The sequence below is a fragment of the Cupressus sempervirens genome, chromosome 2, assembly GCF_028749045.1.
Source record: "Cupressus sempervirens isolate cs-2001-9-10 chromosome 2, ASM2874904v1, whole genome shotgun sequence".
NCBI classification, from domain to species: Eukaryota; Viridiplantae; Streptophyta; class Pinopsida; order Cupressales; family Cupressaceae; genus Cupressus; species Cupressus sempervirens.
Window position 1 is genome coordinate 780,872,462 of NC_143119.1, and position 20,644 is coordinate 780,893,105.

General features: G+C 33.0%; 1 protein-coding gene across 1 annotated transcript; it reads left to right on the top strand.

The window, feature by feature from the left end:
- The first annotated feature begins 2,834 nt into the window (after positions 1-2,834).
- Positions 2,835-4,314, top strand: LOC149575797 (basic blue protein-like). Its single transcript, XM_089812270.1, has 2 exons — positions 2,835-3,009; positions 4,112-4,314. Exons 1-2 carry the CDS (start codon positions 2,835-2,837, stop codon positions 4,312-4,314), a joined length of 378 nt encoding a protein of 125 aa, XP_089668396.1.
- Positions 4,315-20,644: the final 16,330 nt, after the last annotated feature.

Genomic DNA, 20,644 nt, shown 5'->3' on the forward strand with positions numbered 1-20,644 from the left:
CCTTTTGAATCGAGATCAAAAAATGACAGCTAGTACCTAGTGTGGAGTTTAACTTGCACCTCAACTTATTTTTTCATCATTGAGAAACAATGTTCTTATGGTACTATCATTCTTGTTACTCTACCTTTTAATTCATGTTTCTACAATTTGGATAGTGCAATTATACAACTTTTCATAAACTCCTTTATAATGGATGTGTCCTTCTTCCTGTGCTCATACTTTGCTACCAATGACTTTGATCATGACATATGTTGTTGTATAAGAAATAGAAAGAAACCCCCCATACTCTTATATTTTTGTAAGAACATGTGCACAAAAGTGTACCACACATGCCCTCTCATAGTAAATGATTGACTATGGAGCTCTTCTATTAAAAATTATATCAAGTGTTAAGACCCATCTCATGATCCCTCATGTTTTAGAGGTAAGTTGAGGTTTCAATTGTGAGATGCTAGGGATGGAAAATAAGTGTTGCTTACTTGATTCAAGTTGGTAATTAAGGATAACAATAAGTCCCTCATCCTTCCGAGCTTTTGTGTAGGGGAGAAGATCTAGTAGTTGAGTACCCTCACACTTCTCAAAATTCTATACAAGAATTTTAAATCACTTCTTTTTTTACAACAACTTACGTGGCAAGTCCCTTACTTATAATTAAGGTTTCAGAGCCACGTCATCAAATATGATGCCACATCAACATGCATTTTTCCAAGTTGTCCAAAACATCCCCAAAATAAAGTGAGATCAATCGAAGTGCATTAGGAAACCTCATACTTGTGCAACTCATGTGGAATTATGCAATTGGTTTCTTTTAAGAACAAGGGATGCATTTCATTCAATTATGGGTAGTCAACATTAGCAAGAAAAACTTTAAAGTCATAACTATTGGTACATGTTGTCAAAAATATTAGATATTAAATCAACAAGTGTAGGTGTTAAGTTAACAATTGCTATCACAACCATTATAATGTGTTCAAGTTCTAGAACATTTTAGACAAAGGACATTAGGAAATGAACGGAAGGAAAGGAAACACTAGTGCCATGTTCCCTTGTAAGTTTTGAGATAAGGGTTATCAACACCACGATATGTCAGGGTGTTAAAAATGAATGTACACGCCACATTCCCTTGGGTAGATTAGTTGTGATCCAAGGGGTTGTGGGATATAAAGGAGACAAATGGAAGAAATCTCTCATTCCCTTATAGATTTTTCTTTAGCATTGATCATATTCATGTGAATTTGGGAGGAAGGAGAATGCAGTGAAATTTGTATCTTGCATTCCCACAGTATAAATGATTGATTGTGGGACTCTAGGGTAAAAAGTGTATTGAGTGTTAAGAGACATCTTGTGATCCTTGGTGATCTAGGAATACGTTAAGGTTTTGGTGAAGAGATGGTAGGGATAAAAAAGGAGTGAAGGAGATTACCTCCCTTGTTCCCTCAAGGGTTGGTAGTTTTAAAGAAATGTGTTACAAGGTGTTAGAGTGTCGAGAAACTAAGCATAAAATAATTCATACATTTCTTCAAGATTTCAAGTAGTTTAAGGGTTTGGTCACTAGACTTCAAGGTATGAATGGAAGGAAAGGAAAGGAAATGCTAACCTTCTATTCTTGCAAAAGAAAAATTAAAACGGTGCATGATGTTGCACAATGTCAAGGTGTTGAAAATGAAATAGGGGATGTACACCCTACATTCCATCGGGTATATTAGCAGTTTCAAAGTTTGAGCTGAGGGTTTGTAAGATACAAAGGAGAGGAAAACTAATGTATCAGCTCATTTCCTTACTTATGAAGGTAAATTTCAAAGGTTCTTGAGAGGATGCATGATAAAATGTTATAATAAGAGCTCTAAACCTCACAATCCCTCAAGGCATTTTATTGTGATTTTGTTTTGGCTGTGAGATCTGGGATAAAGTGGTCAAATTTATTGTACCAAATTTTACCTTTTTCAAAAGTATTCCATATGTATCAGTAATCTCAGGATGCTCTGAAGATTTGCTTGCAAGAAAAATAGGTAAGGATGTTGTATTCTATGTATAAAGGATTTTGGGAAACCAATATAGATTTTAAATATGATTGCTTCACAGAAGGGTCTCTGAATTTTCTATGAGAGACAAACCCCACCAGTCCTCTTTGTTATTTGAAATAATAAACCATTAATTTTAAAATCAATAGCTTTGTTTACTAATGCATTCAGTTACTGATAAGTCACTTTCAACCATATTATAATTTTGATCATAACTACAGCTTTTACTATTTATGCATCATTACACATGATTAAAGAACACCAACTAATAAAACAAACCATCCTTACAGCACTAAACATGATCTGCAGCTGTACCTACAAAATAATACTTAAAAAGTTTGCAAAATCTTTTAAAAAATCAATCCATAGACTGGTTTGACTGTGCATACAGCACATTATCAAATTAAAAAGGAAAAAATTGACCTATTCAGTCACTGCACCAATGAAAATTGCAATTCTTGAACTTTGAAAATATTTTAATCCACAATCTTCCTCTCAACAACTGAAAAGTCACGTTACCAACTTTGGTTTCCTCAATTTTGAGATGTATAAGATTTTAATTGCACGGGAAAGAAAACACAAATTCATGCACACAACTCCATGAATTATTAACACTACTAAACTTCATCAACATCATAGAGTCCAAAATGTTCTCAATCTCAACGAAAAATGTAGATTAAACTATTTCATGTACAGTTTTAGACCTCATCTTTCCTATATATTCCCATGGCCTCTTTTGAATCTTAGCAAGAAGGCTCTAAGAAATCTTAGCATTAATTTGGAGTTAAATCTGTGTCTTGTTCATAGCCGAGAATGGGCGGCCATGGAAGAGGCAATGCAGTTCTTTTGCTCTTGTTTATTGTGTTGATGAACTTTCAATGGAGATCAGTGGAAGGGCGTACTTACATGGTGGGAGGCAGCCAAGGATGGGGATTTATCTCCTACCAAAAGTTTTCCAGTGTTAAGTTCAGGACCGGAGATTGCTTAGGTAATATATAATGTTCTGTTTTCATTATTCTTTTATAATTATTGCTTTTAGGTTGATTTTAATGTGTTTAGATGATTCTTACTTTATGATTCATCATTAAGATGGAGTGTAATAGATTTTGATTCAGATTACTCTGTTTGCACTCCATTCTAATGATGGATTATAAATTGAGATTTAAAACGTTGATGAAAAACTTAGGCAAGATCTAATTGTTGATCTTATTTTTCATTTTGATTTATGGGTTATAGGTATTCACTGAGAAAGTTGAATCCTTATAGCAATATCACGATTGTAATGTTGTTATGTCGGTGTATGATCTGAATCATATTCTCCTTGCACTCTTTATTCTGGAGGATGGATGATAGATTACGATGGAAAACATTGGTGCAAAAACTAACACAAATAAAGTCTATAAACAATCTTTAAAGTTATATGTATTCAGTGTGACAGTTGAATCTTTATAGCAGTATCAGGATTGTAATGTTGTTATGTCAGTGTTTGATCTAAATCATATTCTCCTTGCACTCTTTATTCTTAATGATGGATCATAGACTATGATACAAAACATTGATTTAAAAACTAAAATAAGTGGAGTCTATAAACAATCTTTCCTCAAAAATCTCATTGTATTTAGTTATTTTTCACTTTGATTCATGGATTAGAGGCATTCAGCATGATTGCAATGCAGTTTCGTTGGTGTATAATCTGATTCATACTCTACTAGCATTCCTTCACTTTGATGATAGATCATCCATTATGATTTAAAACATTGATGTAACAACTAACGTACAGTCTATCAAACTTCAAAGCTTCTTTTTCTTCAAAAATTCCATTCTGTTCATGTGTTTGTCATTCTGATCAGTAGATTACTAATATTCATTATGATTATAATGTTGTTTTGTTGATATATGTTTTGAATCATATTCTATGACTCTCTTTCATCTCGATAATAGATCATAGATTAAGTTAATATAAAAACTAATACATAATCAAATCTAAAAAAAATCTTCGAAACTTTTTTTCCTCTCCAAAAATCTCATTTTATACATTTATTTTTCATTTTATTCAGTGTGATTGTAATGTTGTTTTGTTGGCGATGCAGTTTTCACCTACCCAAGATATATACATGACGTAGTTCAGGTGGGGTCTTTTGAGGATTACACGAACTGTGTGGTGTCAAAAGGAGCAAAGAGGCATACCTCCGGAAAGGATAGGATTGTTCTGAAGAGAGGGTGGAATTATTTCATTTGCAGCTCCCCTGGTCATTGCTCAACTGGGATGAAGCTCAAAGTTCAAGCATTTTAGGTTTAGTTAGTAGATGTGTTGAATCAAAGGCTGAGAATATCTTGGCATATTTTTCCTTTGGAATGTCATCTGTAATTAATAATGTTACAGATTGGTTGTATCTTGACAGTATTATTAAATGTTTGGCATTCATGTGAGACACACCACTTCCTATTTCAGTTGTTTTTCTAGATTTGTGGGATGCTTTTGAGTTATTTATTATCTTTATTGATGAGTAGAAGTATCTGTTGATCAAAATTTATAGATCTATATATTTGTAATTAAATATGTCTCTTACCAAGTAAAGGAAACTGTGCACAACTTCCGGTCTTGATCTAAGCTAGAATACCCTCATCCTGCCCTCAAAATCATTCGATATACATCTCAAAAGAAGGGGGAACAAATCTGTCTTATTTCATCAATTCATGCAAACCTTTTGGTTTTCACATTTCCTGAAACCATCGTTGTGTAGATATTTGTTTCTAACCATTTTCCATTATGGTCTAACATGGTATATCTTAGTTCTGTTCTCTTTAATTTCTTCTTTCTTCTTTCATTCTTAGTAAATTTAAATTATGTTAGTTCAGAGGAATCTTTCTTTTTTATCGTAATGTTGATTATGTCAAGGTGATCAAAGAGCTAGTGGCATGCGTTCAAATTAACAACGATTTGCTTATGGTTATAACGTGAAAAATGTAAGAAGTTATAAGGTCAACACTTCATGGTCTTTGTTGGATAGTGGTAAAATGTAACATTCGGCTAGGGAACTCAAAAGAGATTAACTTAAAGTTTCGCTAAGTTTGTTAAATTTTTTTTTTTGAAAGAATATAATAACATCAACAGATAACATAGCAGAAGCAATAACTCACATACATAGAACCATCCAAAATAGATTACATCTCTTAAGGGTTCCATAACGTTGAATCACATGTATAAGTTTATTAATATTAAATCTAACACTTAACCAAAATCCACATCATGTGATAACCACAATGTAATGGGCACCCCTGGATGTCCCAAAAACTAAACCAAATTGCTGAAAGGAATTATGTCAAACAGTTTGCATTCAACTTCTTATTTCTCCGTTTAATATTTTAAACCCCTTATAACTCCGGAAATCAAATGTTTATTTGTTTGTTGTGTTTCATGCATGGAATTGGTATCATACAACATAAGCAAGAAAGAAACTACAATGATATGCAAAGTGGAAATGAACTACTGCTAATAAAATGTTACTTTCAGAATTCATAAAACCAAATACATGGCAGATTTATCAACTCACTATATACTTCAGCAGTATTGACATAATACTCCAGCCCATGCTTTCGAACTTGCTGCTACAATACTTTGTCCTTCAATCAATCCACTACCTTCCTAATACCATTCCCTCAAAGCGGCATAAGCGTCGGACAAGTAGTGAAGAAGATATGAGCAAAATACCAAATCTGTCTGTAGCCGGAAATGCAACTAAACTGTCTGATAATGAAGCCAAAAACAAAGAATTCCAAAGGCCAAACCCCAAGGGAATGACGTCTAGAATGTTACAAGAGAGGATAGACGTCCTCAAATGCCAAGAACGGAGCTGCAACTCACACACCAATTTCTTCTCATATTCAACCTACCTAATGAAGCCACAAATGCTTCCTTTTATTTTATTTCCAAGGGTCCGCTAAACTCATATGGGCAATGTGGGATAAAAGATGTGTAATATATAAAACATATATTAAAATACCCCTTATGTCTCCCTTGGGTACACATCACCATAAAATAAATATTAAAGTAACACTTTAATATTTTACAATTAAATTAGACGTTACTTTAATAATACTTCAGGCATTAAAATGTATTAGCAATCGGATTCCGAATAATGCGAGTGATAGCTCATCGGAAAGCTCTCACCGAGGAGTATCGAATCCAATCACCAAAATTGACCTGCACTGTGTCCTGCCGACTTACTAAAAAATAGTAAGTATGCCTGAAACTGAGTAAATCAACTTCGTTTTGGCCCAAACTGGAAATGACTGGGCCAAAACACTCCAGAATCCCATTAAACCCTTCGTTAGCCCTCGGGATCATGTAGAACAAGGCTAACGCACACACACTTGGTCAACTGCTAAAATGGGGACATTACACACAAGTACGAATCCAATTAAAGAATATAAAAATACATAAGATGCCACTTGGCATAACTAGAATTCATAATCATCCACTGTACAAGTTACAGGGTATGAAAAGCTCAAAGAATATATATCATAAATAAATACATCATCTTATAAAATCTCTGACAATCAAGTACAGTACAACAAAATATAATCATCCAACAGAAATACAAGATTAGAAAGAAAGGAATAACTGCACAAGTACATCCAACAATGGCATCCAACTGTCGGATCTGATGGTATAAGAAAAACTACCACCCAACCTCATGAAACCTAAATGGTCCACTCCCACCATGTTGAGGAGATAATCTCAAGTCTCATATAGATATCAATCCATAATTCATAACCATCATCTAGGTCAAGGAAATCCTGATAGCAATCTATCTCAAAGGTTACCAAGACACAAGTATCATCTAATCTCAAAGGCAACAAAGACACGTAAAAAATCTACTATGCAAGTGGGCAAGTGTCATCACATGAGCCAATTCTAAGGTTACCCTAGCAGCCTCTCTGGACTTCAGCCCCCTAGTGTCTCTATGTGGCATCAATATCCTTTTGTACAAACAAGGCATACTAATGAAGCAAGGTCTCAACCAAGCATCCTCTCTACTCCCATCCTAGTCTATACTAGCACTCAAAGCATGGGCGAGGAAAACCACCAACTCTCATTAATTCATTTTACTCACATTTAATAAAATTTTATCACTTATTAAAATAACTTATAATGGGTTACCCAGGTAGCCTCTTTAGGGCTTCGACCTCCATTGCAAGCCACTTTCCAACATACGAATAAATTATGTACCCTAAGCTCGTGAAAAGTACAACTCATAAAATTATAATTTTCACCTCAATCCTTTTCAAGCAACTAGAACGCACCGAAAGATAAATTACAATATTCACCTTAGTCTTGTGTAAACAACTGGAAAGCACCTATAAATAAATAACAATAATCAACTCAGTCCTTGTAATGGGCACCCCTGGATGTCCCAAAAAACTAAACCAAATTGCTGAAAAGAATTATGTCAAACAGTTTGCATTCAACTTCTTATTTCTCCGTTTAATGTTTTAAACCCCTTATAACTCCGAAAATCAAACGTTTATTTGTTTGTTATGTTTCATGCATGAAATTGGTATCATACAACATAAGCAAGAAAGAAACTAAAATGATATGCAAAGTGGAAATGAACTACTGTTAATAAAATGTTACTTTTAGAATTCATAAAACCAAATACATGGCAGATTTATCAACTCACTAATTACTTCAGCAGTATTGACATAATACTCCAGCCCATGCTTTCGAACTTGCTGCTACAATACTTTGTCCTTCAATCAATCCACTACCTTCCTAATACCATTCCCTCAAAGCGGCATAAGCGTCAGACAAGTAGTGAAGAAGATATGAGCAAAATACCAAATCTATCTGTAGCCAGAAATGCAACTAAACTACCTAATAATGAAGCCAAAAACAAAGAATTCCAAAGGCCAAACCCCAAGGGAATGACGTCTAGAATGTTACAAAAGAGGATAAACGTCCTCAAATGCCAAGAACGGAGCTGCAACTCACACACCAATTTCTTCTCATATTCAACCTGTCTAATGAAGCCACAAATGCTTCCTTTTATTCTATTTCCAAGGGTCCGCTCAACTCATATGGGCAATGTGGGATAAAAGATGTGTAATATATAAAACATATATTAAAATACCCCTTATGTCTCCCTTGGGTACACATCACCATAAAATAAATATTAAAGTAACACTTTAATATTTTACAATTAAATTAGACGTTACTTTAATAAAACTTCAGGCATTAAAATGTATTAGCAATCGAATTCTGAATAATGCGAGTGATAGCTCATCAGAAAGCTCTCACCGAGGAGTATCGAATCCAATCACCAAAATTGACCTGCACTGTGTCCTGCCGACTTACTAAAAAATAGTAAGTATGCTTGAAACTGAGTAAATCAACTTCATTTTGGCCCAAACTGGAAATGACTAGGCCAAAACACTCCAGGATCCCATTAAACCCTTCGTTAGCCCTCGGGATCATGTAGAACAAGGCTAACGCACACACACTTGGTCAACTGCTAAAATGGGGACATTGCAGTCCTATGCAAGCAATTGGAAAGCACCAAAAGATAATTGATCGAAACTCAAAGGTTACAATAAGATAATCACACCATTTACCTCAGTTCTACACAATCAACTGGAAAGCACTAACAAGCAACCAATGCAAACTTATCATAGAAATACGTGAATACATTGCAATAGTTGGGTATAAAAGATCATGACCAAAATATACATAACACCATCGCACAACATCCCTCAAGCCTCTGGTAAACATCTAAAACTAGTCAATACATTAAGTTAACCCCAAACCCAATACAAAGTAAAACATACATCATAGCAAGCATAGTTTCATAATTTTGTTTGGTTTTGAAAACATAAGATTTTGATTAAACAACAAAGTTTCAGTTTTTGTCTTTTCATATTGTCATATCCAACGAAACTTTTGAGTCCACAGGAACCTCAAGAGACTCAATAATCCATTAAAAGTCATTTAAATATAACACCCCATTTTTTTTAATATAAAAAAAATGAACTATCAATTTAATAACACTAATCTCCATTAAAATTCTCTAAATTAAAAAATATTATTATGTTTTCAAATTTTATGGTTAACCTTATAACCAAACCTTTTAATAAGTATCATCAAAATCAAATAACACTTATTAAATTATTAAAATAATAACTTATTGAATTAAGATAATGCTAATTTACTAATAACTATAATTATTAAATTTAATAATATAATAAAATTTACTTTAAAAACTATTAATAATATTTAATATTATATAAAGTATTTAATAATAATAATAATTATAAATAAAAAATATAATAAAACAAAATTAAATCGCAACTTACCTCATTTATGTTTTATAGCCCATAGGACGTTGTCCTTATTGTCACGGCAACCCTGCTGATGCAATAGTAGGGTACTACTTCAGCAGTACCTCTTGTTGTTGCTACAGGCCTATTGCACGCAACCCCTTTAAAAGGGAGTCATCGACGATGGAGAAAGTGAGGAGGGGAGGTGGGGGTGGTGGCCTACCTCCCATTTAATATTTTAAAAAAGAAAATCCAAACCAAATTTAAATGCCCCCCCTCCCCCCCCCAACAAAAAAAAGAAAAAAGAAAAATCCAATTTCCATTTTTTTTAAAAAATTATCACAGTAATTACCAATTACTGTGGTAATTATATTTATATATTTTAATTTTTCGTATATAATTTTCCAATATAGATCCGATATGAAAATTTCAAAATCAAAATTAAATCTGATTTTCTTTTCCAAACCCCCATCCCAATTTTAAACAATCAAATTACGAATCTCTAAAATTTATCAAACAAAGGTTTCCAATCTTCAATTCGTTTATAGATGTTTTTGAAACGAAGGACAATAGATTCACAAACAAGAGTTTCAACCCAAATTAAATTCCAAAAACAGATCTATTCAAACATGGAGAAGACAAAAAGATTTCAAAGAGGAAATTACTGCACAAAACTCAACAAGATCCTACCTTGATTTGATGCTAATCGATCGTATGCTTAGAGCTCACAAGAAAATTTCCTTCCTTTTGAAAACCCTCTTTCTGGGAAATTGGCTCCTCAAAACTGAGTGTGGAGAAATGAGCTATGATTTCTTAACAAAGAGTCTTCTCCAATTAGGGTTTCAATTTTGCAATCACGCGAAACCTTTTTATTTGTTATTTTATTTTATTTTAATTTCATGTGCAACCTTTTTGCATTTTAATTAAAATAAACTTTATTAAATTAATTATTTTCTCTCTTTTATTAAATCACAAGATGTCTTTAATAAAATATTTATTAATTTAATTGAAAATAATATTTAGAGTTTATTATAAAAATGAAAGTCCTAAATAAATTATTATTAAATTAAATAAATATAATTACACCAAAATTAGAACTTAAATTAAATCTTTTAAATTTAATCTTTTTATTTAATTAATTTCTCAATGAATTAAATATTGATTTTTCTTTATAAATTTTCATTAAATTAAATCATCTAATAATCTTTTAATTTGATTTAATTATAACTGAAAATTACAACAGATCCACAAAACTAAATAAGAAAAGTCATTATAAATAACATAATACTAAATCAAACTCTAGAGTCAAAATCACGAATTCACATCACTTGACGAATTTGAAAATGTAAAACTCAGATACTTGTCCTACTTTGTAAGACAATTGGCTTAAGGTTAGGATTTGAACTCAAGAATTATCTCCAATCTTTTACCATTGAGATATTGTGATACGGCACGCTCATCCTAACAATTCAAGGAAATCAATGCCCGGTACAGGTAATCTATATAAAATTTGAGCATGTACATATACATATAATCTAAACTAAACAAGCAATGGTGGGAAGTGGTTCATCATGTAGATCCCAACTAGTAGGTAACTACGACTCGCTCCCTCAACCACATCAGAAATGTTGAACATAAAGTAAAACATACAAGTACACCAGACACATGCAAGTATGGGGTAAGTAACCATAGAAACTACATATAAAACATCCATCTATCTATCATCATGAAATAACTAAAATCACTATATGAACATACGAAACATCATCATTGAAAAGATAAATATAAACATCTGAAATAACCATGTATCAAGTAGCTTATCAAATATATTAACTGAATATGAAATAACATCCAAACAAATTGGGTAACCAGGTATCGCTAATCATCAAACATAATCATAAAGCTAGACTAAAAGAATTCAGCAATATAATATGAAAAGTAAACTAGGGGTAGGCATTACATAAAGGAGTGCTCTTTATGTATTGATATGGTTGGAAGTAGGAGAAACAAATGGGTTTTTAACATTGCTATCAAACATAATTGAACACATCATATTAGTATTAAGGACATGCTTCTTTAATGCCACATGTTAAAAATTAGGTCAATTTGGAAGAGAAAATTTGTGTCATTCTACTTTTTATTTGAATTCTTAGAATTACAAAAAATAAAATTATCAAAGGGTTTGTGGCTACTATGAAGGATCTCTTAGTTGTTGCCTAGGGATGATGCAAGATAATGGTGTATTCATAAACTCCATTTTTGTGTGTACAAGGACTTCACCAACGTACTTGGATGTGCTAAACATTTAGACCAATACTATGGTATTAAAAAAATCATGGTAAAAAATCCATGTTCCATACTGTTATTATGTAGTGTATATATAGTTTGTCACTTAAAATTTCAATCTTATTAGATATTGGTCGTTAACACATTTGTTTCATTTTTATTTTGCAGATGTGATCAAACACTTTGGGTTGTGAATCAAATGAAGCAATTATCATATGACATGGAAAGTAGTATAATTATGAATCATCAAATTATATTGAGCATTTTTGCAATAAAGTTTGAGGTGATTGGAAAAAAGAAGGTTATTAAGGAAGCTCAACTTTGAGCATCTCCTTTTTTAGTGTTACAAATTGTGTACCTTATCAATTTCATATATATTTTGTATCTACTTTAAAGTGATAGGCCCCTTAGTATTTTTGTATCAATTTAGCCTTTTCTTAACCCTTTCCCCCCTTAGTATGATATCTCCAACCTTGACATAAAATCAAAATTGAAATGAAATGAGTATGTCCTCAAGATATATTATACATTGAACACTTTGAAGTAGTTAGTTAGTAATTAAAGAGATTGTAATGTATAATAATTAGAAGTTCAAGTAATTAGTTTTTCATATTTTTATTAATAAATTCAATAACATTAGGATCAACATAAATACACTATCAAGGAAGATTGTCTTATTTATAAGACTTCATAATTTTTCTATATAGTATCTTCAAGTAAAGAGTGGGTGATAAGATGGAGTATTTGCCACGATAATACCAAGTGATAAATATGCTAGTTGCAACCCATCCATTCACATGATTAGAGTTTAAGATTTCAATAAAATAAGCTTGATATATTGGTCACCAAACAACAAATAATGTTCTCCACAAAAGATGTATCAATGTGGAAATAAGAGCATTTTATTAAGCATGATACAAATCTAACTATTAAATTAACAAATTTATTTATTGATCAAGTAAGATAATGTTGATAAACAATAATATGTTGCTCATTAATCTGTTGGAGATAACAATGGGAAAGTAAACTCTGAATCAGTACTTCAAAACTTTAACCATAAAACTTTTGCCACACATCCATCTCATTATTTAACATAAAAATTGAAATAACTAACTACACATATTCATCTATAGCATGAAACAAATAATACATAACACAATAAATTTGTTACCCAGAAACCCTCCAATGAGAAGCTAAAACTGGGGTGGGGATGACACCCATAAATCTTCACTATTGTAGTTGTAAAGTGTATCCAATTAAGGTTACAATTGTTTGATCATAAACTATGATCTACCCTGTCAAAGGTCTACCCTTTTAAAGGCTTACAACAACTATTAAACCTTACCTTGTTAAAGGACTTCAACACCTAGCTAAAAGTGTACCTTGTTAGAGGACTTAAACTTGCAATAAAATAAGCACTCGGTTAAGAGATTTACACAAGCCTGTTAAAACTACTCTGTTAGGAGATTTGGCTCTACATCACTTGTCAGAATGATTCATCACCATGATCCTTTAGTTAGCACTCTACTACTAGATATCAGATCTTCTCTTTCCAAGTATATCCTTGATCCTCCTAATTAGATATGTCTCCTTTGTCCTTTAACTAGTTTATTATGTTCTCTCTAACTTATTCTATGATTCATATCTCTACCATAAACTTCATAGTCACCATGAGTGCTCTGTCTCTCTCTCTCTCTCTCTCTACACTTAGCATTCCTCATTCTCTTCTCATATGCACATGCAAACACTTTAGGGTTTTCCCTCCTTAAGAAGACTTGGGCGAGCTAGGGTTAGATAGAAATCAACGATTGTGATTCATCCATTCTTCTGCTTAATACATCCCTTTTTTCTAATTGATTGCATGTACTACATAGGGATTCTTAATATACCTTCATATATATCTTCTAGAATCATAAAAAATCCTTAAGTTGGCCCAAAAATGGTTTATATAGGAGTTTGTGCCATTACAAAAAACTATGCCAAAAATTGTTTACTTGGTGCTTGAAAGCTTTGATGCTCGGCATTCATTATATCCTTAATGTTGTCACTCGACTCTTGAATGACTCGACATTCACTATTTTAAAGAGATCAAATTTCCACAATCTATAGAAAAAATAAACTGATATATTTCTGGATTCGATTGTGTAAAGATTTTTAACCATCAACGTTTCGAATCACACCAAGTGATCCATCATTTTGTTTGACATCTCTTGCTCTCTTCATCCTGATGATGGATCACTTGGAGTGATTCAAAACGTTGATGGTTAAAAATCTTTACACAATCGAATCCAGAAATATATCAGTTTATCCACTATTTTACTCAACATCTGAATCACTTGACATATATGACTTTCTCAGCACTTGAGTGACTCAGCACATATTGGTGCTCGGTATACACTATGTATATTACTAGACGTACACTACTTGGGAACATACTAAATTCTATTAAGTAATGACTTAAGTGTTTTGTCACTGTCTTGTCAAAACCAAAATGAGATCAACAATATCCCCCTTTGGCATGGGTGGCAAAAGCACTTTGTCATGCATATACAACCTAACAATGAGCATAACTTAGATAATATGTATACATTACTTGGCTCTCATACAAAATTACAAATTTCACAAAATTGATGACACAGTTGTCATACCTTATTGCATCAAAATTTCATAACTCCCCCTGGGTTGATATTTCCTTCATATTTCCTTTCTATAACTAAATTTTGTACTCATGTTGAGTAAGTGTGTGAACTCTTGCTATTCCCTATTTCTACATGAGTAATCTCCCTAACTCAAAACTTTATAATACCCCTTTTTTGACACTTATGTCAATTGGGTGGTACACTAATAGTGTGTTTATCCAAAAATGATTTGTAGATCTCCATGATTATTTTTCAATGTTGCATCCCAAATATTGCATGCTACCTCTAGAGAGTGATATTGAATATGTAGCTGGACAGTAAGGTCCACTAGGCCATCATGTGTTGAAAGTTGATTATTGTTCTTCATCAATGTTTTAGTGAAGGCTAGTTCCTTATGTAGTACTTCCATGTGTGGGGTTAGCATGGACTAGATACTAATAAAGGTAGCCCTTATGTTTGCATCTTGTGTTTGTAGCATGGATAGCTTACCTTGAGTAGATAGTAGTCACTGAAAATGAGACTAGCTTTGATCAAGAGATAGTTTCAATGTTGTACCTATGAGTTGTAGATCTCCTTGTAGCTAGTCAATATCCCTCTGTACTTCTTGTGTGAATATATTCACATCACAAAGCTTTGTGTAAAGATAAAATATATTCTCTGACACCTTTTTCGCATCCTCCATTTTGGTCTAAGTCAACCTATCTTAGTGCAATAGCACTAGAAACATTTTCAAGAACTTTAGAGTGAAACTTCTTTTTAGACCATTCTAGAAGTTTAACATTATAATCGATGTCTTCATCCCTAATCTTATCAACTATGTTGACTAGTTTCTCAATGATTGGTTTTTCCTCACTCAACTCTAGAAGATTGAATGCATCAAGAAATATATCATTAATGTCATGAAGCACTTGCTTCTACTTATGCTCTCATCTAAGAAAATCTTGCTGTTTCTTCTTTTCAAGAACTTCCTGTAAATTCTCATTTGTTGTATGGTGATTGTTGCAAGATCAAAATTTGGTAGTTCAATCACCTCATCTAAGCTTACATATCCATAAGATGAATCTTTAACATACTTAGATGTACTAGGACTAGGCCTTGATATTTGTAAGGGTGTAGCATCTATACTCAGTCGTTGAGGAGTTTGACTAGTAGGAGGTGATATAAAAATCAGTAGGGTAACCAAGGTTTGTATAGAAATTTGTTCCTCTAGCTTAGTAGTCAAAATTGACTCTTTATTCCTATCCTTCTCCTTCACTTTGTTGTCACCGTCACCTCAGAATTGTGAGATAGGTGCAAGGTTCCTAACCTATATGGACTTCTATCTCATCCTTCTCAATAGTTAATAGTGCGTGTATTGAAGGATTTGGCACTAATGTGCTGACATCTAGTGTCACCACATCCTTCACTTGATATACCATAATGGGCATTGCAATTTGTGTATCAATTGTGATACTTGCTTGTTCTTTGACTTTTGTAGATTGAGGGGGCACATTGGATGTTTCTTGTGATTTCTCCCCTATAGATGCCAATTCTGCCTTCTCAATCTCATCTACTCTCACCAATATAGGATTGTTGCATTAAAAAAAAAATTGGTGGAGTCAATCAAACATTTCTTCATGTCTTTTTCTATCAAGGGATTGATGTTCTGAACAAAGTTGTTAGGAACATCCTTTATTTGTATTGAGTCTTGATGACTCACTTGGTCTACATGTGAGGGACTAGCACTCAACACTTGTACCTCTAGTACATTTTGATCATCCTACTACTCATCATCAGTTGTGGTCTCTGTTGCTGCTACTATTTTAGTACCTCCCACATGATTATCCTTGACTTGGACTTCTTGCCCCTGTTCATCTTTCTTGTCTCCAACTTCCTTAGGAACTTGATCACTTGGATTTTCTATTGTCAACCCATAGATGACTTTCCATATCTGGGTGCTCTATTTGACAACCTCTTTAATTTGGTTTTACAAAATGTTAAAAGCTCTATATTTGGGGGCAAATCTCCCCTTGAATTTATTCATATCTTTTATCATCATTTCCTTATCCAAAGAAGGCATTACTATGGCAAGTATAGTCTCCCTAATATGTATTTATGTTGTTAAACTATACTATCACTTCTACTCAACTCAATCATAAATACTCTTTAGTAATGAGCTAGCAACCTCTATAGGTGTGGTCTTAGTTGTAGCCATCATTTCATATATTGCTTCTTCTACCTTATTCTAATCATTCTTTCCTAACTTATCAAAGACAACATGTGCAAAACCAGACAAGTCTGCATTATTCTTAACATTGTCACACAAGTTATCTATATCTGATGAGGGAAATTGTGGCTTACCACCTAAAATTGAGTGATGTCATCTGATTCTATCCTCTCCTCATATGACTCAGCTACTGGAGTATATTTTCTCCTTGCATATGTCTTCTTTGGAGGTTGGCTCAGCTCTGTTGAGGCAATAGTCCTCTTTCCTTTTGGTTTATTTGCATCCTTTACTTGTTTGGTGGTTGCCCTTGTGCTAGACCTAATAGTAGGTATTGTTGGCTTCTATTGTGAACATTTCACAAGCTTCTTCTTGGGTTTCTCCACTTTAGGATCCTTTGTTTTCCTCTTCTTCTTTTCAGCTGGCTTAGGTGCTTTCTCATTTTCTTCTTCCTCGCAACCTTCAATATTCTCTTCTTGATCTTTTCCTTGGCCTAGAATGAGTGCCAATGGGGATTCATCTCCTTCTTCTTCTTCATCATCTTCATCTCCTTCTTCTTCTTCCTCTCCCCCTTCACCAAATCTCTCCTTAAGCTTCTTCACAAGATTTTCTTTCTTTCTTATTACAGTAGATGTCTTCAAATAAATGATGATTCTTGATTTGGCTTCCTCATAGTTTCTAAATGAGGTGGCACCCTTATCAACTTCCTCTACCAATAAAGTTGTAATAGTTGTATATGCCTTATCTACATTGACTTCATAAGGCATGGTCTGCAACCATCTAACCCTAGGTATGGCTACACATATGTGTAATCTACATCAACTAGAAAGAAAACATCATTTTAGTATTGTTCAACTAGTGATACAGGAATCCTTAGCCTTTATTTCATAAACTTCTTGAAGTATTTAAAGTAGCTTGTCATTAGTGTTTCAAAATTGTCTCCAGGCTGCTCAATTAGATTTACAAGATCTATAATGGCATTGGCCTATTGGTCCTCCACACTACTTGACCAAAAGTTGGAAAAGTGTTATGCACATACAAGAAAATGCAAAAAAGTAGTGAACCAAATTTGCATCGTGCACTCTTTGTCTTTCTTACGGCCTCCAAGTTTTATGATGACTACTGAAGTTGTAACTTGGCAAGGTCATAAGTACGATCTTTCTTCACTATCTTGTAGCCCAAATCCATAGCCATCCAAGATATACTGTTCAATTTTATTGATTGAAAGAACTTGTGAGAAATTACTCTCACTACAAAGTCAATTAGGGGATCTAAAATTGTGTCTATGGACATCTCTCTTTTTATTCCATATTGCCCCTATATTTCTCTCAATGACCTCCTTTGCATCACTCCACATAGTTTTAGGTATGTCTAGGGTTGGATACCTTGATACTCGATGGATGATCCTTTTGGTGATCTTAATGGGTCCATTTTCCAACCAAATTATTTTTTTATGAATACAGATGAGAACAATGTGTACCTAATCATTCTTGAAAACTTGAGGAAAATGTAGGGCATGATTTAACTCTTTCTATTCAACAATCTTGTACTCTTCCCTCAAAAATCCATTAACACATAGTTTGTTGTATGCATCTTTTATTTCCATTTCTCTGACTTCTCCTATATTTCTAGTGTAGCAACATCTAACATCTTTTTTATTAGAAATAACAATGGTAAGGTAAACTTTGAGAGGTGGGGGTGAATCAGTACTTCAAAACTTTAACCCTAAAACATTCACCACACATCCATCTCATAATTTAGCACGAAAACTTAAATAACTAATTACACATGTTCATCCATAGTATGAAAAAAATAACACATAACACAATAAGTTTGTTACCCAGAAACCCTCTAATGAGAAGGTAAAATTGGAGTGGGGATGACACCCAAAAATCCTCACTACTACAATTTTAAAATGTGTCCAATTAAGGTTACAATTGTTTGATCATAAACTATGATCTACCCTATGAAAGGTCTACCCTATTAAATTCTTAGAAAGACTAAATCTTACCTTGTTAAAGAATTTCAACACCCTGCTAAAAGTGTCCCTTGTTAGAGGACTTAACTTGCAATAAAACAAGCATTCAATTAAGAGATTTACACAAGCCTGTTAAGACTACTGTGTTGGAAGATTTTCTCTGTATCACTTGTTGGAATGATTCGGCACCATGATCCTTTGGTTAGCACTCTACTGTTATATTTTTTATCCTCCTAAATAGATATCTCCTCTATCCTTTAACTAGTTCTCTTTGTTCTCTCTAATTGATTCTACAATTTATATCTCTACCATAAACTCCATAGTCACCATGAATGCTCTTTGTTTTCACCTAGCATTCACCCTTCTCTTCTCATACGCACATACGAAAAATTTAGGGTTTTCCCTCCTTAAGAAGACTTAGCTAAGCTAGGGTTAGGTAGGAATTAATGATTGTGATTCATCCATTTCGTCACTTAATACATCCTCTCTTTTTTATTGGTTGCATGTAATGCATAGGAATTCTCAATATACCTTCGTATATATCTTCTAGAATTGTAAAACAATCCTTAAGTTGACCCAAAAATAGTTTATATAGGAGTTTGTGCCATTACAAACAATTATACCAAAAAAAATTTACTCGGCACTTGAAAACTCGAATACTCGGCATTCACTATATCCTTAATGTTGTCACTTGGCTCCTAAATGAATCAACATCTATTGTTTTACTTGGCATTTGAATCACTCATTATATATGACTTACTCAGCACTTGAGTGACTTGGCACATATCATTTTCTTAGCACATAATGGTGTTCGACATACACTATGTATATTGCTCAACGTACACTACTTACTCAACACATATTGAGTTATGTTAAGTAATGACTTCAGTGTTTTGCCACTACCTTGTCAAAACCAAAATGAGATCAACATAATCTTATCAACATGAGGATCATGACAAATCGATTGATTACATCAAGCCAAAATGGTCAACATAATAAACAACTTCATATTCCAACATTTTTATAAAATGGAATTCAACATATCAATCATGAATTTCATTTTATTCATATTACCAAGAAAGACATGGTATTAAAAATATAGCTCCAATGAAGTATGATATAACTAGCAATGTAATCAACAAAAACATATTGATGTCAACATCTTTTCTTATGCCAAAAAAACATATTGTACAATAGGAAATGGGAAGCTACACTATTATGTAAATTACTCCCCACTTCATAATTTGCACATTAGGAAAACAAATATCTCCACTAGAATCAAGAGTTGACTCAAGCTCTACATGGAAAGATGATATGTCCCTCCTTAAATATGTAATTGATGCAGTGGAAGAATGATTAAGTGAAGCAATAGATATATTAATAAAGCCACTAAAAATATCATAAAAATAGACTGATACAAACTTATAATGAGTTAAAACTAATGGAAATGAAAATTAGAAGACAAAATAGAATTGTACTAGAAATTTTAGCTAAAAATTTCAATGACGTGTTTAAACCTAACGTGTTCCTAGGAAAGGGGTGAAAGCAAAATATATTCTCAACACTTTAGTTGAAACTTTCATAGAACCTACAACTATTCCTGCACTTTCCATCTCAGAAGTTGTGGCTCTATAACTTGTTCTTGCACATATAAGAATGAGGATAAGGTTGAAAAGGTGTTTCCCTCAGTCAGACCCCTATTTAGAAATTGTTAAAGTAATAAAGTTTTTTCTTATTAATTAAATTATATTGATTTAATTATTAAGTCACTTATTATCTCTAAATTACATAAGCTAAACTTTAGGAATATAAAAATTAATTATTTTATTAATTAGTATCATACAACCTAGGTTAGTTACCTATTAGGGTTTTGATCTCCTTTATAAGGACGATCTCTCTTTGTAATTAACATTCATTCACTTTTGATTATAGTGATTTCTCTTTTTGCTCACCAGGATTTTCATCTATGGATCTGCGAATTTGAGCCTCCATAGCTTTTGCTTCTCTCTTTCTGTGGCAAGTGTTTGCATGCAAGTGATTCTTGGAAGCTGTGGGGTAGATCTTTCATCAAATTCAACATGGTATCAAAGTTTTAGATCTTTATACCCTTGTTCTGTTTATGAGAGATTCAACATCGATTTTCAAATCTGTGGCTTTCAGAAGAAATTTTATTGGATCTATGGGGGGCTATTTTTCAGAG

Bases quoted from the DNA above. Each gene is read 5' to 3' on its own strand.
- LOC149575797 (XM_089812270.1), top strand. From the start codon at position 2,835: ATGGGCGGCCATGGAAGAGGCAATGCAGTTCTTTTGCTCTTGTTTATT. The intron at 3,010-4,111 runs GTAATATATAAT...TTGGCGATGCAG, and splicing joins CAGGACCGGAGATTGCTTAG to TTTTCACCTACCCAAGATAT.